This window comes from Dendrobates tinctorius, unplaced genomic scaffold (assembly GCF_039654945.1).
Source record: "Dendrobates tinctorius isolate UK_male_01 unplaced genomic scaffold, ASM3965494v1 ptg000034l, whole genome shotgun sequence".
Taxonomy (NCBI): Eukaryota; Metazoa; Chordata; class Amphibia; order Anura; family Dendrobatidae; genus Dendrobates; species Dendrobates tinctorius.
Genome location: NW_027361702.1, coordinates 15,780,269 through 15,805,804, shown reverse-complemented (window position 1 = coordinate 15,805,804; position 25,536 = coordinate 15,780,269). Strand labels below are relative to the sequence as shown.

Genomic DNA, 25,536 nt, shown 5'->3' with positions numbered 1-25,536 from the left:
CCAGCTTGTCCAGTCCCTTTTTGGGACCGAGACTACAGACGAGACCCATGCAATTTTTAACTTCTTAATCACCCCCAGGCATAGCATTTCTATTACCCTTTTGATGTATTTTTGCACCTCCAGGGAGACGATTCTCTGTCTCTACCTGTTGGATGGCTAGCTGCATCTTGAATGGTACACCAGTGAAGGTGGTAAGGTAGTGTAGGAATACCTCCCGCAGCTGAACTCTCTGGTCCATGGATAGCTACGGATTGAATTCCGCATCCTCACTAGACCCTCTGTCCTGGGCTGCTGTAGGTAAATCCGCCAGGGCTTTACTCTACTCTCATCATCATTGGGAAGGCTACACACAGGAAGGGCACTGGCTTCCCTGTCATGATTATCTTTCATTATGTTGACATGGAAGATCTTTTGACTCCTCCTGGTGTGGTCAACGGTGACCATGTAATGCACACCAGTGAGGCACTTTTTCACAATGTATGTATCTTCCCAGGCTGCCTGTAGCTTTTTCTGAGTCATTGGGACCAGGACCCACACCTTCTGACTCATTTTGTAATAAACCCTCTTTCGGGTGTTCCAGTGGCAACACAGCTTCTGGCTGACCAGGGCCTGCACCATATTTCCTTGCACCAGCTGCATCAACAACTGAATTTTGTCATGGAGCCACATGACATACTTGATGACAGACACTTTGGAAATGCTGACTTCCCCTTCCCATTATTTCCTTTCCTGCTCCCAATCATGCCTTGGGAACGCCACCAGAATCGTAAGCATCTGCTTAAGGGAACCATTGAATTATTCACATAAACCATTGGTCTGTGAGTGATACAAGCTTGTTACCAGGTGCTGCACCTGCATTTTTTTTTTTACAGAGGGCCTGCATGAAACGAGCCATGAACTGTCCACTGGTCTGTAAGCATTTCCCTGTGAAATCCAAATTGAGAAAATGTGGTTAAAACAGTACCTGCCACCTTGTAGGCCAAAATTGAGGAAAGAGCCATTGCATTCAAGTTCTTGTAGCGTAGTCTACAACAGTAAGAATGAAGCGTTTTCCAGACCAGATGGGGATGGCCAGTGGTACAACCTCACCTGGTCCCAAAATACCCTCTCTGTCATAATTGCAGTTAGGTTTCTGTGTGAGATCCCTCAATGCCTCCAAACTGGAAGCTAAGTGCAAAGCTGCTTCTGCAGCTAGAAGCAGTCAGAAGTGACGTTAAGAAAATTGTATGCAGTCACTTAGTGGTAGTAAGACGCAAAATGTTTTGGTCTTTATGTCCTTCCTTCTGCAGTTATAGACAGCTGTGTGAATAGTGGATTGAACTTTATAAGAGAATTTCTAGGACTAAGTGTCCAGGTGGAAATGTCCCGTGGAGTAGGTGACAGTCACACTGTCCAACTGGTGCGCTAGTAGCCGCAGTTATCGACTCAGATGTATCCCGTATGGTGGAGGATGGTGGATCTCATCACAACGCGGAATCCACCACTAGTATAAAGACCAAAGAGTTTTTCATCTTACTACCAATAAGTGACTGCATTAAATTTTCTTCACTGCATCTAATGAGTGCCAAATGTATTTACTACTAATTTGCGGTTTGGGAACCTAGTTGTGCTCACGGTATTTACCTCAAGAAGTGACATTAAGGCTCCAACCTCACAGGACTCCTATGGAACCTGATCTGGGTCCGTAACTAGTTCTGTTACCCTATTGAATGAAGAGGGTCCAGGAGGCAGCGCAATACCTGCGTTCTCAGCACTCTGACTGCGAGTGGCAGCGACTCTGTATGCTCTCTCCTCGAGGACGCTTAACATTTTCCAGTCTTCCTCTAATACCTTAGGAGCAGTGTCAATCAAGGAGCCGCTACCAACAGCCATGTCACAGTCTGTTGTGACACTAGTCAGCTTCACGTAACCATCCTCCTCATGGTCACGTGCCTGTTACCATCGCCCTTAGCACAGATTCTCACTCCTTTGAGAGGATCCTGAGCAGCATCACCCCTCAGCATGGCATGGCTGAGATCTCCTGAACACTGAAACACATTATCATCACGCATAACATTGACATCCACATAATCAACATCTGAATCACATGATGTACCAGATCTGGGTGCGCTTTCAGGGACTTATTGAGCTACCAACTGTCCCAGATCAATCTCCAATAAAATTTTTGTGGGGAGGTTCTCCGACTTCCTCTTCCCACTTCTCTCAATCATTTCACGGCACCCCAGTGAAGGAAAACACGGTCCATCAGGAAAGGTCGGTGAATATCCATTGTGACTGCTCTTTGGCAGGCCCGATACGAGTCGCTAAATAGCAGTTTTTCCTGTGCATAATGAACTGTCACACCTCCAGAGGGCAAATATGCAGAAATACAGTAGGTCTTTTTCCATCAGGTCCTTCATTTCCTTGAATGTGGCAATTGATAGTGTTAAAGATCACAGTGTGGTTGGTTTAACGTGTCCTACCCCCCCAGCTGTTACCTTTTTGTTACAAACAGCCCTCTGCTGCCCCTATCATCTGGACAATGACACAAATGACCAAAGATTAACGAAGGAGGCTGCAGGATGTTTCCTAATAGGCAGGTTATTGGAGAACTATTAGTGAGCATATGGTATATATTGTACATCTCCGATTCCAAATTATGGAATATATGTATATATATTTATCCCCGATACGGTCACTATCATCTCCTCAATAACAAAACTAACCACTCGCTCTCATCACCAATTGTTTATATAGTCCGATTGAACTGATAGGTAGCGTATGGCTTTCAGAGATGTGGTTTACAGAATAAAAGGAACACAGCTACTACATTTTATATTTAATCCAGAAAAGTAGGCAATGTTTATAAAAAATATACAAAAGATTTTACAAAGGGGACTAAACAATACAGCATACACAATTCCATAAAAAGGATACAGGAAAAAAAATGACTAAACCTGATGTCACTTCAATGGCTTCAGATTTATGGAGGGAAGTACTCCTAATTAGAGTTGAGCGAAACGGGTCGAAAAATTTCAAAAGTCGCCGACTTTTGGCAAAGTCGGGTTTCATGAAACAAAACCCGACCCTAGGATGAGGTCGGCCACGAGGTCGGCGACTTACGCGCCAAAGTCGCGTTTCAAAAGTTTGTTTTGCGCTCTTTTTCAGCCAATCAGGATCCACGGACACTGTGGGCAACGTGATGACATAGGCACGGGTCACCACCATCTTTCAGAAGGGCATGCAAGTGATTAGCTTGCTTTGGGGGGCGTCACAGGGGGTATAAAAGGGCGTGCACGCCGACCGCCATGTTACTCATGCTGATCTCAGAATAGAGAGAGCTGCTGCTGCTGCTGATTTTGTAGGGAGAGCGTTAGGCAGGGAAGAAGACACCAAAAACTGCTTCTGCTGCTAGCGATTTTGCCTGTACAACACACCAGTCACTGTGTGTGCAGTGCAAGGGGAGGCTATATAGTGGTGTATCAGTGGTGTTGGTTGTTGGGCTGCCTTCTAAGGCTTCCTGACATTCCTGCATTGCTGTTTACCCACTGCTCCGCAAACTGCTTTTTTAAAAGCAATCCCAATTTTTTTTTTTGTCCTGCTGAGAAGAAAAAAAAACTGCTTCTGTTGCTAGCGATTTTGCCTGTACAACACATCAGTCACTGTGTGTGCAGTGCAAGGGGAGGCTATATAGTGGTGTATCAGTAGTGTTGGTTGTTGGGCTGCCTTCTAAGGCTTCCTGACATTCCTGCATTGCTGTTTACCCACTGCTCCGCAAACTGCTTTTTTAAAAGCAATCCCAATTTTTTTTTTTTGTCCTGCTGAGAAGAAAAAAAAACTGCTTCTGCTGCTAGCGATTTTGCCTGTACAACACACCAGTCACTGTGTGTGCAGTGCAAGGGGAGGCTATATAGTGGTGTATCAGTGGTGTTGGTTGTTGGGCTGCCTTCTAAGGCTTCCTGACATTCCTGCATTGCTGTTTACCCACTGCTCCTCAAACTGCTTTTTTAAAAGCAATCCCAATTTTTTTTTTTTGTCCTGCTGAGGTACTGAGCGTGCATTTTTTCACACCATACAGCGGTGTACGCTCCTCACACAGTACCGTGTAACGGCTGTTATCACAGCCACAGTGAAGCTATCTGTGTGTCACTGTGGAAGGATAAGTCGAGGACATGTTCCGTTCTTACAGACCTGCACTCTAGGGAGATTCCTATTCTGCCCAATTCTACATACACCTTGTAGTTTGTGATACACTAGCCAATTTCTGCCTGTGACATAGCGCTGTGATATTCAGTGGGCCTCACACAATCCATAAGTGTCCAGTGTCCACAAGTGTGTGCAGAAATTCAAAATCTCCCTTATCCTCTAGTCACTTTGGTCACAGCTGTGCCATCGAGCCTGTGACAGAGCGCTCAGATATTCAGTGGGCCTCACACAATCCAAAAGTGTCCAGTGTCCACAAGTGTCTGCTGAAATTCAAAATCTCCCTTATCCTCTAGTCACTTTTGTCACAGCTGTGCCATCGAGCCTGTGACATAGCGCTCAGATATCAGTGGGCCTCACACAATCCAAAAGTGTCCAGTTTCCACTAGTGTGAGCGCTCAGATATCAGTGGGCCTCACACAATCCAAAAGTGTCCAGTGTCCACAAGTGTGTGCAGAAATTCAAAATCTCCCTTATCCTCTAGTCACTTTGGTCACAGCAGTGCCATCGAGCCTGTCACATAGCGCTCAGATATTCATTGGGCCTCACACAATCCAAAAGTGTCCAGTGTCCACAAGTGTCTGCTGAAATTCAAAATCTCCCTTATCCTCTAGTCACTTTTGTCACAGCTGTGCCATCGAGCCTGTGACATAGCGCTCAGATATCAGTGGGCCTCACACAATCCAAAAGTGTCCAGTGTCCACAAGTGTCTGCTGAAATTCAAAATCTCCCTTATCCTCTCGTCACTTTTGTCACAGCTGTGCCATCGAGCCTGTCACATAGCGCTCAGATATTCATTGGGCCTCACACAATCCAAAAGTGTCCAGTGTCCACAAGTGTCTGCTGAAATTCAAAATCTCCCTTATCCTCTAGTCACTTTTGTCACAGCTGTGCCATCGAGCCTGTGACATAGCGCTCAGATATCAGTGGGCCTCACACAATCCAAAAGTGTCCAGTTTCCACTAGTGTGAGCAGAAATCCAAAATCTCCCCTGTCCTATAGACACCTTGTACCTTGTTTTACATTACTATATAGTTTGTTGGATTTTGTCTACATTTTTACCAAAAATGAGGAAGGCTGGTGGAAGAGGCCGTGGAATTGGGCGGGGGTTGGCAGCTGGTAATGATGGTGTTGGTGGTGGATCTGATGGTAGTGGCAAGAGCAAAATAGGACCGAATGCAGGAGGTGTTGAGCCTGCGTCATTGTCTGGCTCCATAAGGCTTCGAAGGCTTAGTTTTCTAGGAGTTGGCAAACCGCTTTTAAAGCCAGAGCATCAGGAAAAAGTTTTGTCTTACATTGCTGACTCAGCCTCCAGCTCTATCCCCTCCTCTTCTTCAGTTGTAAAAAGTAAAAGCACTGAGTCGTCATTTGAGGCTCATGTTCATGAACCACACCTTTCCTTGTGTCCTTCACCCCAACCAAGATTGAAGGATGACGCAGGCCATACTACTGATTACTCCATGGAGCTGTTTTCACATACCATGCCTGGATTATCAAGTGAAATGGTGAATTACCCAGGCCAAGATGAATCTGACATGGAGTGCACTGATGCACAGCCGCTGATGGATGATTCTGCTGGTACATTCACTCAGAGCACTACATTGTCCTCGCAGTGTACAGAGCCAGATTCTGACCCTGATGAGACTCAGGTGCCCCTTCCCGCACACTATACCACCATACACGGTGACACAGAGGAAGGTGCACATGACATTGAAGAGGAGGTGATGGATGACCCAGGTGTTGACCCAGATTGGCATCCATTGGGGGAAGAGGGTGCCGCTGCCAATAGCTCAGAAGAGGAGGAGGAGCATCCGCCGCAGGCATCGACATCGCAACAGCTGTTATCTGGCAGGCACGGAGCAGTCCAAAAACGGGTTACAAAAAGCCGAAAAGTTGCTGGACTGCTTGGCCAGACGGTCAAAATAGCACAGCGTGGAAGGACGCAAAATGTCTTCCATAGTAGAAAGAGTGCAGTGTGGCACTTTTTTGAACAAAATCCTAATGATCAGGCCAAGGTTATCTGTAAGAAGTGCGCAAAGACCTTTAGCCGAGGGAAAAATCTGAAAAATTTGAATACCAGTTGCATGCTTAAGAAGTAAGGTTTCTCCTTGCGGAGAGTGACATGCCAGCTGTGGCTTGTCAAGGTAAGGAGACTTATTCGCCGTGCAATGCTCCTCTGGGAAAATAATATGCAAATTGCCTCTTCAGAAAGAAAGAGGACTTTTACTCTACACCGTGTCTGCAAATTGAGATTCTGATTTGGCTTGTATCCTAAGTCATACTACAAGACTCGTTAAAGGGTTGATTGTGACTTGTAGGATCGCTACTACCAATAGGTGGCGCTGTAGAGTAAAAGTCCTCTTTCTTTCTGAAGAGGCAATTTGCATATCAGTTGCATGCTTAGACATTTAACCACCATGCACTTGCAAGCATGGACACAACACCAAACCTCATGTGCAACTGATCACAACGAAGGTAGTCAGCAACGCTACATTGTTTCCCCCACTGTAAGCCCACCGGTTAGCACAGCAGCAAATGATGAGGTGTCGTTGCAAGGCCACAGCAGTCAGGGAATCCCACTGTTATATCAACGAAAGACTGATTCTAGGCCATCAGAAAGAACACCAACTCCATCACCATCATCAACCCTCTCTCAGTCCGCCCTGTCCACCGCTACTTCCACCATATGCAGCTCTCAAGTCCAGCTCACCCTCCCAGACACTATGAGTAGGTCAAGAAAGTACTCAGTCTCTCATCCGCGTACACTGGGTTTGAACGCCCACATTGCCAAACTAATCTCGTTTGAGATGATGCCCTTTCGGTTGGTGGAAAGCGCAGCTTTCCGCGAACTCATGGCCTATGCAGTACCACGCTATGACCTACCCAGTCGCCACTTCTTCTCTCGCAAAGCCATCCCAGCCCTCCACCATCATGTGAAAGACCGCATTGTCCATGCACTCAAGCAGTCAGTGAGCGGAAAGGTGCACCTCACAACTGATGCATGGTCCAGTCGGCATGGCCAGGGCCGTTACGTGTCCATCACTGCGCACTGGGTTAATGTGGTGGATGCAGGGTCCACAGGGGACAGCGGTGGTGGGACAGTGCTGCCTAGCCCACGGTATAGGAAACAGTTGGCTGTAGGCGTTCGACCCTCCTCCTCCTCCTCCTCCAGAAGCGAAAGCTCGTCCACAGAGCGCAGTCGTACGAGCACTCCATCTGCAGCTGCCACTGTTGCACACGAGGTGTCCCCCTATCGAGCAGCTAGTGGAAAGCGTCAGCAGGCAGTGTTGCAGATGATGTGTTTGGGCGACAGACACACCGCCGAGGTGCTGGCCGAGTACTTTCAGCGACAAACTGAGTCATGGCTGGGCAGTGTACATCTTGAGGCAGGCAAGGTAGTTAGTGATAACGGGCGTAATTTTGTGGCAGCCATAGCCCTTTCAAAACTCAGCAACATACCTTGCTTGGCTCACACCTTGAACCTGGTGGTGCAGTGCTTCCTCAAAAATTATCCGGAGTTAACAGCCCTGCTCCAGAAGGTGCGAAGACTGTGCGCGCACATCCGCCGGTCGCCTGTACACTCCTTTCGTATGCAGAAGCTGCAGCGATTGCTCCACCTTCCCAACCACCGCCTCATTATCGACATTGCAACAAGGTGGAACTCCACCCTGCACAAGGTGGAGCGGCTGTGCGAGCAGAGGCAGGCCATAATGCATTTGTGGGAGGATACACGGCCAGGCACTTTGAGAGCAGACATGGAGTTGACCGGTGTGCAGTGGTCGAAGCTGAAAGACCTCTATAAAGTCCTTCAGTGTTTTGAGGAATGCACACGGCTGGTAAGTGCAGACGACGCCATCCTAAGCATGAACATCCCACTTATGCGTCTGCTCATGCAAACTTTGACGCACCTTAAGGAGCAGGCTTCTGCAGCCAATGTTGATGAGGAGGAAGAGGAGGAGGGAATCCTTGATGACATTCAGCCATTGTCTGCTCAGAGACCTCTCCTGGACGAGGTGGAGGAAGAAGAGGAGGAGGAGGATGATGATGGGGATGATTACTTAGGGGAGGAGGATGCATCTCGTGGGGCAAGTGAAAATGTTGGCGTGGCAAGGTCTGGTACAGGGTTTGTGCGTGACTGGAGGGATGTGGATTTGCCAGAAAGTGCTCCTCCAACCAGCACTTGCAGTGCATCATTGACACCGGGAACATTGGCCCACATGTCAGATTATGCCTTTCAGATCCTAAAAAGGGACCCCCGCATTGCCAAAATGATGAACGATGACGACTACTGGTTCGCCAGCATCCTGGATCCACGCTATAAAGGCAAATTACAAAACATCATGCCACAGGAGAACCTTGACTTAATATTGGCTAATAAACAAGCAACTCTGGTAAATCGGTTGCTTGAGGCATTCCCAGCACACAGCAGCGGTGATGGTTCTCACACGAGCCGTACGGGCCGGGGGCAGCTTGGCAGAGGTGTTCGTGGTGCACACAGCAGAAGTGGCGTTGGAGACGGGTTTCATGACAATGTTGTGGACTGATTTTTCAAGTACCGCTCACACAACTGGTAATACTGCATCGATGGAAAGTGACAGGAGACAGCAGTTGTCAACTATGGTTACAAACTACTTTTCCTCCCATATCGATGTTCTCCCACACAGGTCATTCCCCTTTGACTATTGGGCCGCTAAACTGGACACCTGGCCTGAATTGGCCCAATATGCCTTACAGGAGCTCGCTTGCCCAGCTGCAAGTGTGCTATCGAAAAGAGTCTTCAGTGCAGCTGGATCAATCCTGACAGAAAAAAGGACCCGTCTGTCAACCCAAAATGTGGATGATCTAACCTTCATTAAAATGAACCACACATGGGTTTCCAAGGATTTTGTCCCACCTTCCCCTGATAACACATAGGGTGACAGAAAAATGGCTTGCTTTGGTCCACCTCTTCCTGGGACTTGACCTATTTCACCTTTTGCATCAGCTGATTGTCCAACATCAACATATGCCACTTTCTAAAACTCCCTAACTGTGCTGCCTCCCCCCCCCATGGCCGGGGTCACCACCTAGCGCACGACACCGTGCGAGTGCCGTTGCCCTGGACAGGTGGGTAGGCCGACTCTTAGGCGCGGGCACTGGCACAGGGTCCTTCATAGTGCAATCAAGTGTCTCTGACGGTGGTGGTGCACACCCGCCGTCAGACACACCGCCGTACTATGAGGGGCCCAGTGCCAGTACCGACGCCCACGAGTGGGCCCCCCTTGCTTGGGCAGGGCCCCAGCATTTGCAATCTTTACCTCTCCCTGCTCCTCCGCTGTGTAGTCTGGGCCGTCAAATCCATACTGTGCCTGACACCGTCTGAGCCTGCCTCCTGATGTATAGACATATATTTTGAATGTGTACGCTATCCATACATGTTATCCGGGGATACGGTACCCTTTCTAACCTTTGTGCAATCACGTGCAATCCATACTGGGCCTAACACCGTCTGAGCCTGCCTCCTGATGTATAGACATATATTTTGAATGTGTACGCTATCCATACATGTTATCTGGGGATACGGTACCCTTTCTAACCTTTGTGCAATCACGTGCAATCCATACTGGGCCTAACACCGTCTGAGCCTGCCTCCTGATGTATAGACATATATTTTGAATGTGTACGCTATCCATACATGTTATCCGGGGAAACGGTACCCTTTCTAACCTTTGTGCAATCACGTGCAATCCATACTGGGCCTAACACCGTCTGAGCCTGCCTCCTGATGTATAGACATATATTTTGAATGTGTACGCTATCCATACATGTTATCCGGGGAAACGGTACCCTTTCTAACCTTTGTGCAATCACGTGCAATCCATACTGGGCCTAACACCGTCTGAGCCTGCCTCCTGATGTATAGACATATATTTTGAATGTGTACGCTATCCATACATGTTATCCGGGGATACGGTACCCTTTCTAACCTTTGTGCAATCACGTGCAATCCATACTGGGCCTAACACCATCTGAGCCTGCCTCCTGATGTATAGACATATATTTTGAATGTGTACGCTATCCATACATGTTATCTGGGGATACGGTACCCTTTCTCACCTTTGTGCAATCACGTGTAATCCATACTGGGCGTGAGAACGGCTGGCGAGCTGTTAAGCAAGCTACAGCACCTGTGGTTTGCACACGTAAGTTTTTCATTTTTTCAGGAATGACGGTTAGGCCTAATTCCGGAACTGCGGTTGACCTGCACTTACTGGGAAATCATTGTTCGCGGGTAATAATTGTAATCAGTGATCCCCATCACTAACGTTGTTCAGCGGGTTATCTGCACCTGTAAGCGACAAACGCTGGCCTTTTCAGTGTAGCGCACATGCAGCCACGGACATGTAAGGGCATGAGACAACAGTTATTGGCCAATCTCATGTGCCAGAGCCTCACGTGCCCCTCTAGTAAGCCGGACTCGGACCGCGGGGCATGACGGAGTCTCGTTCGTTAACGGAATTAAGCTTGCAATGTGTGCATCTGTTCTGTAGCTGGCATGGTTGAGGTTTCCCAGGTGGAGTCGAATTTAACCGTAGGCTCCACTCCTGGTGGTGCCCTTCTGGACATTCCTTTAAGGTTCAGCTTTGCAACCATACTGCCCACGTAAAACAAACACTTTGCCTTCATGAACGCTGTTTGGAGGGTCATGACTCGTGGGAATAACGCCGCCCAATCAGTTAACCTGCTAGAGAGACCGTTCGTTGCTCCCAAGCATGACATCACACTCCCTAGGAAGAAGGTAATGCCACTGTGGCGACCGTACTCCTGGGGGCGATACAAGTGCACTGATGCCCAGCCACTGCTCGATGAATCTGCTGGTACATTGACCCAGACCACTACATTCCCCTCGCACGCTACACGACCTGAATCTGACCCTGATGAAACTCAGGTTACCCTTCCCATATACAGTTCCATCTTACACGGTGACAAAGAGGAAGCTGCAGATGAAAGTGCAGGTTCGGCCCACCCGCCATCAGACACACCACCGTACTATCAGGGGCCCTGTGCCAGTGCCGTCGCCAACGAGTGGGCCCCCCCTGCTTGCTCAGGATCACAGCACTTGCAAAGTTGAAATACTGTGCAGTGAGATGGAAGATGGGGACGACGAGGAGTCCAGACAAGTACAGGGATTCCCTAGCGAGGAGACTTATTTGATTGTTTTCAATGTTGGGACAGCAATTTTTGGGGAGCACTATACTCTGGAGAATGATAGATGGGGCCCACCATACACTGGAACATTCCAAAGGTGGACATCAGACACTGGAGCAGCATTTACTGGGCCCATTATACACTAGAGCATTAGAAATGGGGCCCATTATGTTTGGAGCATTATTTGGGCCCACAAGACAGTGGAGCTTCATCCATGGGGACCAACATATACTGTAGCATTATGTGGAGTTCATCATATACTGTTTCAAACATTATATGGGACCAATGATTCTGTATGGAGAAATAGATGGGCCTCGTCATGAGATGTAAAAAGTGAAGTATTTTTCATTGTACTATACCGCTATTTCTCTGCCGTATCGGAGCATGATGAGTTGTGGTATGTGTTAAAGGGGCGCTCTTTCGCCCAGGGCATATGAAAACCTGCAGCCAGCCCTCCCCCCCACAACTTTAGCCAAATAACCCCCATTTTTCAGTGCGTAACTTGTATTATGAAGTTAATTAAGGTTGACAAGCTTAAGTAAGAAGAATTGATGCTTTTGGCATTCAAATGGGCACTGTAGGTGTGTTTCCTGTTCTCCTCTCACTGCCGACTTTTATTCCCCATTGACTTACATTGGGTTTCGTGTTTCGGGACGACCCCGACTTTTCCCTATAATCGGACGATCTTGCTCGACCCGACTTTTGGAAAAGTCGGGTTTCACGAAATGAAACGCGACCCTAAAAAACCAAAAGTCGCTCAACTCTACTCCTAATGATAGCTTCCAAAAATATGGATTAAGCCTATACAGCAACGTATCTTCTGGCATTGAAAACAGAGCATAATTTGCTTTGTCTTTTTATTAGCACGTAAGTTACAGTTTCAGAAAATTCTAAAATTCCCAACATTCACAATATCTTCACTCCTGATTATCACAGGCATTCGATATCACCGTCATATTTTTTATCGAGATTTTACCTTTTCATAGAGAGGAATCATGGCATGGCTGTCGTCTGCTATCTGACCACTACTGATTTGGAGCTAATTGGCATTTCTCATAGTTATGAAAAAATGTGCATAATCTTCCCCTATTAATTCTGAAATTGAAAATGTATGTCCCATCAATATCTGAGCTATGCAATATATATACACTATGTATAATAGTAATACTGTAATAATAATTTTATTTCTATAGCTCCAACATATTCCACAGCACTTTACATTATAGAGGGAACTTCTACAGACAACAGACATTACAGCATAGCAATAATCTCATAGATCAAAACAGATACCAAGATACCTGCTCGCAAGCTTACAATCTATGAGGAAGTAGGGGAGAGACGAAAAGAGGATGGTAACAATTGCTTTCATTGTTCTGACCAGTCATAATGTAAGAAATCAGGTGTTCATGTAATGCTGCATGAATCGATTATCAGCCTGAATATGTAACAGTACCGACACAGAGGGCTATTAAATGAATAAAACATATGAAAATATGATGCGAGGAACCTGGTTATGGTAAAAATTTTGAATGGGCAACACAGGGATAGTTAAGTTAACGAGTTGAGGCAGTAGGCCAGTCTGAACAAATGCATTTTTAGGGCACACGTAAAACTGTGGGTATTGGGGATTAATCGAATTAACCTGGGTAGTGCATTCCAAAAAATTGATGCAGCACGTGAAAAGTCTTGGAGACGGGAGTGGGAGATTCTGATTATTGAGGATGTTAACCTCAGGTCATTATATATGTTTTTATGATACTTGGGACCCAATTCTTTAAGGATTTTATGCCAGAAATCTGATGTAAAACATCTGAAAAATCTGGTAAACTTTTGAGAGGCAACAAGCTGAGCAAACATTTTGCAACTTTTGGAATTTTTACACTATTCTTGGCTACAATGGGTAGAGCTGCTGCAGAATGGTAAGTGGCTACTACTGCCCGTGTAATTTTTTAAAAAATGTTTACTACTTCAGGCTGGTTTCACATTTGCGTTTTTTAGCGCTGGAAAAAAACGCTAACCTGCGCATGCGTTTTTTCCCCTATCTTTAACATGGGTGCGCATACCTGCGCGCTTGTAAGCGCATGTATGCGATTTTCATGCGCTGCGTTTTTTTGGGGTGTGCGATTGGATTTTCCAGACGCATCATGTTGCATTTTTTGGCCCTGCAAAAAAGCGCATGCGCACATATGCGCACGTTTTGCGCTAAAAATGGCCATTATAGCCTATGGATGCGCATATGTGCGCACTGGCATGCTCATGTAAGCGTTTTTTTGCATATGCGTTTTTTTTTTTTAACCATGGAATTTAGGGGTTTGAGTTAGAGTTAGGGTTAGTTAAGGGGGTTTAGGGTTAGGGTTAGGGTTAGGGTTAGGGTCAGGGTCAGGGTTAGGGTTAAGTATGGTTTTGTTAAGGGTTAGGGTCAGGGTTAGGGTTAGGGTTAGGGTCAGGGTTAGGGTTAGGGTTAGGGTCAGGGTTAGGGTTAGGGTTAGGGTCAGGGTTAGGGTTAGGGTTAGGGTTAGTTAGGGTTTAGGGTTTGGGTTAGGGTTAAGTATGATTTGGTTAAGGGTTAGGGTCAGGGTTAGGGTTAGGGTCAGGGTTAGGGTTAGTAAAGTCATGGTTTGGGTAGTGTGAGGGGCCACCTAAAAATGTTGGAAAAAAACGCAAACGCGGTAAAAACGCGCTAAAAACGCATACAAATGCATAAAAACGCTGTGTTTTTTTCATGCATGCTCATAAAAATGCTTGAAAAAAACGCAGCAGTTGTATGCTTATGTATGCGTTTTTTCAATGCGTTTTTTTGCGGGAAAAACGCGCTGCAAAAAAAAGCAAGTGTGAAACTAGCCTCAGTGGCAGAACTTTTGCCAGAAATGTAATCCCTTACTAGCATTTCTGGTGGAGGCCGCATAGCACTGGAAAGATGAATCCAATTATTTAAGTGTCATGTGCCTCTTGAATTAATTAGGCACATCTTATTCCGTTTCACCCCTTCATTAAATGGGTTGTCCAGTACTTTTATATTGATGGGTACTTTTATAATGATGGCCTATCCTTTGGATAAATCATTAATATTAGATCGGTGGTGGTGCAACATCAGGCACCTTTGCCAATCAGCCATGCCTAGTGTCGGGGGCCGAATGTGATCAGATGTGGCGCTGCATCACCCAGCTGTGTCAACTGTATAGTGGCCACACATCCATCCCCTATTCATATGAATATGAGTGGATTAGTAGTATCCCACGGTGCCACTATACAGCTGACACAGCCGGGCTGTGCAGCTCCATAACTGATCACATTCGGCTGCCAACATCAGGGTCAGTTGATTGGCCGGGTGCTGTGTGTTGCACCCCTACCGATAGGATAGGTGATCAATATCAGAAGTCTAGGTCATCATTATAAAAGTACCCATTACGTCTGGTATGTACTATGCCAGTCTTAATAAATCAGGCTCTTGGTTTGCTAAAAAAAACACAGACATGTGAACTGTCCCATAGACTATAATGAAACTTGTTATTATAAAAATAATATTTATTTTTATATAGTGCTAACATATTCCGCAGCGCTTTACAGTTTGCACACATTATCATCGCTGTCCCCAATGGGGCTCACAATCTAAATTCCCTATCAGTATGTCTTTGGAATGTGTGAGGAAACTGGAGTACCCGGAGGAAACCCATGCAAACTCAGGGAGAACATACAAACTGCTGATGTTGTGCTTGGTGGGATGCGAACCCAGGACCCCAGCGCTGCAAGGCTGCAGTGGTATCCACTGAGCCACCGTGCTGCCCGATTATTATCCATTTAATTCACAGAAAGAACACGTATATGAAAAAATGACAAATAAATGAGGCCTCAAAGTAAGAATATAATTGTTTCTCAAGTGAAATTTCGACAATAATGCTTATTAACAGTGAAATACCCATTTTACCGATGTTTTAGTTCTATAGTAAAGAGTCGCACTAAACCATTTTAGAACTGCAGTATATAGGGCTTTAGTTTCTATGATTTGTACTGCTTTAGGTTTATATAGCAAGAACGACATAGACAAATAGTAGTTCCTGAACAATTCAGAAGATTTATTAGGGGTGATGTACGAAAACAGAGTGAATGTCCTGGCCGCCAGAACTTCGATAATATCACTTGGAAAAATAAAACTTTGAGGTTGAGAAGTGAGAACGGGACAGAAAACCGAGTATTTAGAATCTCATTATTTTAGAAAGTTGGACTGTTTAGAAGAATTAAAGAGAAGGATCAAACATTTTTCATCTGGATACATGTTGTATATTGCCTTTAGTTTACATATTTGCTATCATAGCTGCAAACATTATTTTGCTGTGATGAAATAATATGAATGCCATTAAAAAGAAACAAACAACAGAAAACAGGTTAAGTGTAGAACTGCTATAGGATGAGAACCTTTATTCTCTATCAGCTGTATAAAATGCATATTCATTATTAATACCTTCAAACAATTGATTCTTAAATCATGGGACATTTTATGCTTCACTAAGTCAGAATCGGGAACGACCTAAAGACCAACTAGAAATATTCTGTCTCTGGTGACCACCTCTATACAACTCCGACATCTTTAAGGGTAAGAATCATTACTAACGAAAATTAATGGCTCTAGTTCGAAAATATTACACATTTGAATTCTATTCATTTTTCTAGGAAGATGGGAGTAGGAAAAAAATCGGATTTAATTTTGCAATATGTTTGATGATCTGCATATTGTAATTGTCTGAATTTTTAGTTATTCATTTTACTCATTTGTATAGTGCTATTAATTCCACAGCGCTTAAGACATTATCATCACTGTCCCCGATGGGGCTCACAATCTACATTCCCCATCAGTAGAGTTGAGCAAAACGGGTCGGTCAAATTCATAAGTTTCCGACTTTCGCTAACGTTGGGTTTCATGAAATGAAACCCGACCATAGCGTGAGGTCGGCCATGAGGTCGGCGACCAGAGAGCCAAAGTCACGTTTCAAATGATGCTTCCAGCGCCCTTTTTCAGCCAATGATGGAGGACACACACTGGGCAACGCGATGACATGGGCAGCGGTCACCACCATCTTTGAGAAGGGCATGCAAGTGATTGGCTGGCTTTGTGTGGCGTCACAGGGGCTATAAAAGGGCGTGAACGCCAACCGCCATCTTACTTCTGCCGATCTTAGCATAGGGAGAGCTGCTCATCTCCATCAAATTGTGATCACAGGGACAGATGTAGACATTGTCCTCACTGCCTATCATGATCTGTCAGGTAACTATGGAGTGCAAAAGACACAAGCCACAGGCCATAGGCGATTCTATTGGATTGGCATGAGAGGACACATTTAAAAATGTGGGCAGGAATGTCACATGTCTGTGAGTCGGAAAACCGTGAAAGCTGATGATAAACCACCACTGCATCTCATTGTGAGTCGACATCCATAACAAATGGAAGCCATTGATCATATAGAGCCCAGCAGGACAGGGCATAGCTACATCTTAACTATCATCTATCATTTCACCAAATTTGTATTGGCAGTTCCCGTGAAGTATTTAACAGGCCAGACTACACAGTGGTGGTGCAGGGATAGGTAAGTATTGCAAGTGCTGGTGCCCTGAGCAAGCAGGGGGGCCCACTCACGGGCGGCGGTACTGGCACAGGGCCCCTCATAGTACGCCGGTGTGTCTGACGGCGGGTGTGCACCCCCACCGTCAGAGACACTTGATTCTACTATGAGGGACATTGTGCCAGTGCCGTTGCCAAAGGGTGTGCCCACCCACCTATTCAGGGCAATGGCACTCTCACAGGTGCGTGCGCCAGGTCGTGACCCCGCCCTGTTGGGGGAGGCAGCCCAGTTAGGGAGGTGGAAAAATTGGCATATGTTGATGTTGGACATTCAGCAGCTGCAAATGGAGTAATTGGAGAAGTCCGCAGAAGAGGAGGACAAAAGCAAGCCAGTTTTCTGGCAACCTACGTGTCAGCAGGGAAGGGTGGGACAAAATCCTTTGAAACCCATGCATGGTTCATTTTAATGAAGGTTAGATCATCAACATTTTGGGTCGACAGACCAGTCCTTTTTTCTGTCACACTAGCAGCAGGGCAAGCGAGCTCCTGTAAGGCATATTGTGCCAATTCAGGCCAGGTGTCAAGTTGACTGGCCCAATTGTCAAAGGGGAATGACCGGTGAGGGATAACATCGATATGGGAGGAGAAGTAATTTGTTACCATAGTTGACAACTGCTGTCTCCTGTCACTTTCTATCGATGCAGTATTACCAGTCGTGTGAGCGGTACTTGAAAAGTCAGTCCACAACATGGTCATGAAACCCCTGTGTCCAATGCCACTTCGGCTGTGTGCACCACGAACACCTCTTCCATGTTGCCCCCTATGACTCGTTGGAAAAACATCACCGCCGCTGTGTGCTGGGAATGCATCAAACAAACGGTTTTCCAGAGTTGCTTGTTTGTTAGCCAATATTAGCTCAAGGTTCTCCTGTGGCATGATGTTTTGGAATTTGCCATTATAGGGTGGATCCAGGATGCTGGCCAACCAGTAGTCGTCATCGTTCATCATTTTGGCAATGTTGGGGTCCCTTTTTAGGATCTGCAAGGCATAATCACACATATGGGCCAATGTTCTAGGTGTCAATGATGCATTGCGAGTGCTGGGTGGAGGAGCACTTTCTGGCAAATCCACATCCCTCCAGTCACTCACAAACCCTGTACCTGACCTTGCCACGCCAACATTTTTTCTTGCCCCCTGAGAAGCATCCTCCTCCCCAAAATAATCATCCCCATCATCCTCCTCCTCCTCTTCTTCCTCCACCTCGTCCACGAGACTTCCCTGAGCAGACAATGACTGACTGTCATCAAGGCTTCCCTCCTCCTCTTCCTCCTTGGCTGCAGACGCCTGCTCCTTAATGTGCGTCAAAATTTACATGAGCAGATGCATAAGTGGGATGCTCATGCTTATGATGGCGTTGTCTGCGCTTACCAGCCGTGTGCATTCCTCAAAACACTGAAGGACTTTACAGAGGTCTTTCAGCTTCGACCACTGCACATCAGACAACTCCATGTCTGCCTGCAAACTGCCTGCCCGTGTATCCTCCCACAAATGAATTACAGCATGCCTCTGTTCGCACAGCCTCTGAACCAGGTGCAGGGTGGAGTTTCACCTTGTTGCAACGTCGATAATTATTCGGTTCTTGGGAAAGTGGAGTAATCGCTGCAGCTTCTGCATATGACTGGAGTGTACGGGTGACCGGCGGATGTGCGAGCACAGTATTCGCACCTTATGGAACAGGGATGTTAACTCCGGATATGGAGCGCCCGACCAGGGCTAGCGGGGTACTCGGTACCGGGCCCGTTGATCTCAATGGGAGTTGTCACGGAAGCTGTGACCCGGTCCGTGGCCCTGGGGCTCCATGGCAAAAAGGGGTGAATAGTTTATGAATAGTTCGTGACGCCACCTGTGGTGTTCGGCAAGTGAGATGTTAGGCTGCATGCAGATCCTCTGGGACTGGTGGTGTGTTGCAGCCAAGATGGTGAAGCTCCCCACAGGTGGAGCTGTAGTCCCAGGGCAGTGTAGATGTAGGGGTAGCTGAGAGGCGCAGGCAGTGTAGAAGCTGGTACCCAGATGTAGCGGTGCAGGTGTGTTGGCGCAGGAATGAATGGAGGACACCAGGGCTTGTAGTTCCAAAGCTTTACTTACAGTCTGTAGTACACACAGGTGCCTGCCTCCGTGCTGTGTCCTCCGGGTCAGGGGCCCAGTCGACCTCCAGGCAAGATAGGATGCTCCCTTCCAACACTCCGCCAACATGTGCTTTTCTGAACATCTCCTCTATAGCGCCTTTAAGTGTGAAGATCTCCTAGTACTGAGTTACACTGGAGTTCCTCCGACAGATGTTCCTAAGAACTCTACTTGTACAGCAGACAGCTGTAGCCTGCTTCGGGGACTCATTACTCCTGAGTCCCGGCTCAACGTTGCTGTTATGCCCCCAAGTCTTAGATGGGAGTAGTGCATTTACAGCCCACTACTCCACCGGTGTCTGCTGCAGAACCATTAGTGTCCATACAACCTCGGGGACCGGGCCCCGGCCTTGTGCTTAGAACTTCTAGGCAGGGTTCCTCCTCTAACCCACGTCCTCTGTTCCATTTTACTCCCACGTTCTGTACTATCCTTTCCTTCTTATGGAAGATCAGGTTTCAGTTCAATGTCTTTCTCCTTCTTTCCTTTCCTGTGCCAGCTGGCTCTGATCACTGAGGCAGCTGCAGCACTCCTTCCTCCATCCCTCTTCCAGGGATCTCCTTTCCTCACTCCTCTCTGAGTGACTCTCTCCGACTGATCTTGAACTAACTCCTATCCTTCCCGCTCTTTTATGTATTCTAAACTCCACCCACCTCCCAGAACGTTTAGTGTTCCAAGCAGGGAGCCACCAAAGGTGCTCTGCTACTGTGGCGCCCCTGAGGCTTCAGTCGCCACAGAGGTACTGCACCTTCTCCTAAGGTGTAGTGCCCCACCATCCAGGTAAGGTGGGAACTCCTGACCATATTCCACACCTGCATTCCACACACAGGATAGTTCAGTGGGGCTGCCTAACAGCTTCAGGCTGGGGGTTAGCAGAGCACCCCTCATGGTACCCTGCTTCGTAACACGAGATGTGCTGGGAGGAGGGTGGAGAGAGATGATACAAGAGAGTGGAAAGAGTGAAAGTTAGTAGTTAGTTGGTTAGAGGAGAGAGAAGAGAGAAGATGGGTGTCTGAGGGACGTGCTACAGCAGGTCCCAGTGATCTGGGCTGCTGGCACGAGAAAGACCAGAGAAAGAGACTGATAAGATTGATAACCTAACCTTCCATGAGAGAGAGAGAGAACAGATTGGAACGAAGGAGAATAGAAGGACGGTGGGAAGCAGGTTGAGAAAGAGAGAGAACCCTTCCAGTCCTGAGCGCAAAGGCCGGGGCCCGGTCCCTATGGTTGATTGGATCTTTATGTCCGGCAACAGACACCGGAGGAGTGGTGAGCCGCTAACGCCTTGCTCCCATCATAGACTTGGGACACAACAGCAACTGAATAGAGAGCCGCGACACAGAGTGGAGTCCCCGAAGCAGGCTACAGCTGTCTGTCATACAAGTAAAGACTAGGAACACCTAGAGAGAGGCATTCCAGAGTAACTAAGTACTGGAGTGCTTCGCACCTAAAGGCGCATTGGAGGAGTCGTTCAGTAAGGTACATGTTGGCAGAGTGTGGAAGGGAGATTCCTATCCTGCCTGGAGGTTGGCTGCAGCCCCGACCTGGAGAACACAGTACGGAGGCAGGCAGTTGTGTGAACTGAAAACAGTGAGTAAAGCTTTGGAACCGCATACTCTGGTGTCCTCCAGTTATTCCCGCACCACTACACCTGGGTACCAGCCTCCATACCATTCTGCGCCTCTCCTCATCCATTGCACCTACACTGCCCTGGGACTACAGCTCCACCTGTGGGGAGCTATACCATCTCTGCTGCACCACACCATCAGTACCCGCGGCTCTGTATGAAGCGTTGGCTTACCATCTTACTTGCCAAACACCACAGGTGGCGTCACGAACTATTCATATAAACTTTAACACCATTAACGTCACTGCCATTGATATTGGGCGCCCAGGGCCACAGACCGGGTCACCGCTGCTGTGACACATTCCCGCCTTGACACCAGCCCGCTACCGAGTACCCCGCTGCCCTGGGTGTGCGAGGGTGACCCACTACACTCCAAGCAGGGAGCCGCAATGTGGCTTTACTGAACTACTGTGTTGTGTGGGATGCGAGCGTTGGAGCGTGGTCAGGAGTTCCCACCTTACCTGGATGGTGGGGCACCACACCTCAGGAGGAGGTGCAGTACCTCTGTGGCAACTGAACCCTCAGGGGTGCCACAGATAATTATTGATGAAGCACTGCACCACCAGGTTCAAGGTGTGAGCCAGGCAAGGTATGTATCTGAGTTTTGAAAGGGCTATGGCTGCCACAAAGTTCCGGCCGTTATCACTAACTACCTTGCCTGCCTCAAGATGACTGCCCAGCCATGACTCAGTTTGTCGCTGCAAGTAGTCGGCCAGTACCTCCGCGGTGTGTCTGTTGTCTCCCAAACACATCATCATCAACAAAGCCTGCTGACGCTTACCATTAGCTGTTCGATAGTGGGACACCTCGTGTGCAACACTGGCAGCTGCGGATGGAGTGCTCGTGCGACTGCGCTCTGTGGACAAGCTTTCGCTTTTGGAGGAGGAGGAGGGTCGAATGCCTACAGCCAACTGTTTCCTATACCGTGGGCTAGGTAGCACTGTCCCACCGCCACTGTCCCCTGTGGACCCTGCATCCACCACATTAACCCAGTGCGCAGTGATGGACACGTAACGGCCCTGGCCATGCCTACTGGACCATGCATCTGTTGTGAGGTTCACCTTTCCACTCACTGATTGCTTGAGTGCATGGACAATGCGGTCTTCCACATGCACGTGGAGGGCTGGGATGGCTTTTCGTGAAAAGAAGTGCTGACTGGATAGGTCATAGCGTGGTACTGCGTAGGCCATGAGCTTGCGGAAAGCTTTGCTTTCAACCAACCGGTAGGGCATCATCTCTAACGAGATTAGTTTGGCAATGTGGGCGTTCAAAGCCAGTGTACGCGGATGAGAGGATAAGTACTTTCTTGTCTTACTCAGAGTCTCTGGTAGGGTGAGCTGGACTTGAGAGCTGCATATGGTGGAACTTGTGATGGACATGGTGGACTGAGAAAGGGTTGGTGATGGTGTTGGTGGTGTTGCTGATGGCCTAGATTCAGTCTTTCGTAGCAATAACATTGTGATTCCATGACTGCTTTGCCCTTGCGAAGACACCTCGACATTTGCTGCTGGTGATGTGCTAACCGGTGGGCTTACACTGGGGGAAGTGATGTAGCGTTGCTGACTACCTTCATTCAGAGCAGGTGCACATGTGGTACGTGAGATTTGGTAGTCCATCCATGCTTGCAAGTGCATGGTGGTTAAATGTCTAAGCATGCAACTGGTATTCAAATTTCTCAGATTTTTCCCTCGGCTAAAGGTCTTTGCGCACTTCTTACAGATAACTTTTGCCAGATAATTAGGATTTTGTTCAAAAAAGTGCCAGACTGCACTCTTCCTACTATGGAAGACATTTTGAGACCTTGCACGCTGTGCTAATTTGACCGTCTTGCCAAGCTGTCCTGCAACTCTTTTGGTTTTTGTAACAGGTTTTTGGACTGCTACGGTCATGCCAGATAACAGCTGTTGCGATGTCGTTGCCTGCTGCGGATCCTCCTCCTCTTCTGAGCTATTGGCAATGGCACCCTCTTCCCCCAATGGATGCTAATCTGGGTCAACAACTGGGTCATCCATCACCTCCTCTTCAATTTCATGTGCACCTTCCTCTGTGTCACCGTGTAAGGTGGTATAGTATGCGGGAAGGGGCACCTGAGTTTCATCAGGGTCAGATTCTGGCTCAGTACACTGCGAGGACAATGTAGTGCTCTGAGTGAATGTACCAGCAGAAAAATCTAGCAGTGGCTGTGCATCAGTGCACTCCATGTCAGATTCATCTTGGACTGGGGAATTCACGATTTGACTTGCTAACCCAGGTATGGTATGTGAAAAGAGCTCTATGGAGCAATCGGTAGTGTGGCCTGCCACATCCTTCACTTTTGGTAGGGGTGAAAGACACAAGGAAAGGTGTTGTTCCTGACCAGGAGCCTCCAATGACGACTTAGTGCTTTTATTTTTTACAACTTCAGAAGAGGAGGCGAGAGAGCTGGAGGCTGTGTCAGCAATGTAAGCCAAAACTTGTTCCTGAAGCTTTGACTTTAAAAGTGGTTTACCTTCTCCCAGAAAAAAGATAGCCTTCGAGGCCTTGTGGAGCCAGATGATGATGCAGGCTCAACACCTCCTGCCTTAGGTGCTATTGTGCTTTTGCCACTACCAACAGATGCAACACCACCACCACCATCGGGACCAGCTGGCAACCCCCGCCCACTTCCATGGCGTCTTCCACCATACTTGCTCATTTTTGTGAAAATGTACCCAAAATACCACCAGCTATATGGTACTGTAAAAGAAGGTGGAAGGTGTATCTACTATTGGTGAAATTTTGAATCTCAATATAGATTTGAGGACGCAGAACTATTGTCTCAGGCCCAGTAGTGATTACAGCTCAATGTAACAGGCTGAAATTGGATGGTGTATGACAGGGTGGATGGTGTCTATAGGATTGGTGAGAATTTGAATCTCACTATAGATTTGAGGACGCTGAACTATTGTCTCTGGCCCAGTAGAGATTACACCTCAATGCAACAGACTGAAATTGGATGGTGTATGACAAGGTGGAGGGTGTCTATAGGATTGGTGAGAATTTGAATCTCACTATAGATTTGAGGATGCAGAACTATTGACTCAGGCCCAGGAGAGATTACACCTCAATGTAACAGGCTGAAATTGGATGGTGTATGACAAGGTGGAGGGTGTCTATAGGATTGGTGATAATTTGAATCTCACTATAGATTTGAGGACGCTGAACTACTGTCTCAGGCCCAGGAGAGATTACACCTCAATGTAACAGGCTGAAATTGGATGGTGTATGACAAGGTCGAGGGTGTCTATAGGATTGGTGAGATTTTGGATCTCACTAGAGATTTGAGGACGCTGACACTAATACTCTCAGTCCAAGTATGGACGCAGGCAGCCTAATAAGCAGGACTGCTGCACAGTACGCACACAAAAGTGTGGAAAAATGAACGCTGGGTAACTGTGCAGAAAAGAGGAAGAAAAGTATTTTTGCTTTTAAAAAAGCAGTTTGCACAGCAGTATACAAACAGCAATGCAGCTATCAGGGAGCCTTATAAGGCAGCCTAATAACCAACAGAGCTGATGCACAAAACTATCGCTTCCCCTGTCACTGCACACAAACTGTTGTGTTGTACAGTGAAAATCGCTACCAGCAGAAGCAGTTTTTTGGTTCTTCTTCCCTGCCTAACGCTCTACCTTATTCTGAATCAGTAGCAGCAGCTCTCCCTATGCTAAGATCGGCATAAGATGGCGGTCGGCGTTCACGCCCTTTTATAGCCCCTGTCACGCCACACAAAGCCAGCCAATCACTTGCATGCCCTTCTCAAAGATGGTGGTGACCGATGCCTATTTCATCGCGTTGCCCACAGTGTGCGTCCTCCATCATTGGCTGAAAAAGGGCGCTGGAAGCATCTTTTGAAATGCGACTTTGGCGCTCTGGTCGCCGACCTCATGGCGGACCTCACGCTATGGTCGGGTTTCGTTTCATGAAACCCGACTTCAGTGAAAGTCACCGACTTTTGAATATGACCGACCCGTTTCGCTCAACTCTAGTTGTATCTTACATTTTCTTCCGTTTTCCTCCTCTGTAGACTCTACCTCTTCATTTTCAATTGACTTTGTGCTGCTAGGAGAAGATAAGCTGTTATGAAGTCTCCTGCACACCAGCACTCAGGGACCGATTCCTGCTCATTATTCCTTTCTTAGCACACATAGGGAAACAGCATCAACATGGAATACAATAAATAGCAGTATCTAGCTGTGTAGATGTGAATCCAGCTCAGGGGTAAAGCAAAAAAACATGTTAGAAAACTCAGTGTCTCACTGTGCCTGTTTCCTCATTTTCTCATCTCCCTCGGCTATAATAGAAAGTGTAGTCGGGCACCTCACTTTGCTTGGGGTCCTTCTTGTTTGAGCAAGACTATTTAAGCAGTTTTTTAGAGATTGGATGACAAATTCAGGAGGGAGAGTAAGAGGAATCAGTTTCTGATAAATGGGAAAAGAAGTCGATTTCTGCGATAGGGTATATTCCAAAGTTTCTCATTGTCTCCTGTGCTGTTGATTGGTGCAAAGTGTGTTGAAAGTACAGTTTCATTTTAAAGAGAACATGGCAGCAATTTTTTGCTATCTGAGAGCAGCATGATGTAGGGACAGAAACCCTGATTCCAACAATGTATCACTTATTAGGATGTTTGTTGTTTCAATAAAATCACTCTTTTATTAGCAGGAGATATCACTGCAGGACTAGGTGCCTTCTGGTCCAGAAACGCCTCCACCACTGATTATCAGCTCTCTGTCTATGCACATGTACACTGGAATCTGCCTATCAGTGGTGGGGGGTGGTTACACAAGCT

At 47.1% G+C, this 25,536-nt stretch overlaps 1 protein-coding gene across 1 annotated transcript in view; it reads right to left on the bottom strand.

Moving 5' to 3' along the window:
- Window positions 1-25,536, bottom strand: part of LOC141087577 (uncharacterized) — an 88,251-nt gene that overhangs the window by 49,309 nt on the left and 13,406 nt on the right. The window contains exon 3 of the mRNA XM_073573175.1: window positions 1,933-2,077. Within this exon, the coding sequence (XP_073429276.1) occupies window positions 1,933-2,077 (145 nt within the window). The remainder of the gene's footprint in view (window positions 1-1,932; window positions 2,078-25,536) is intronic.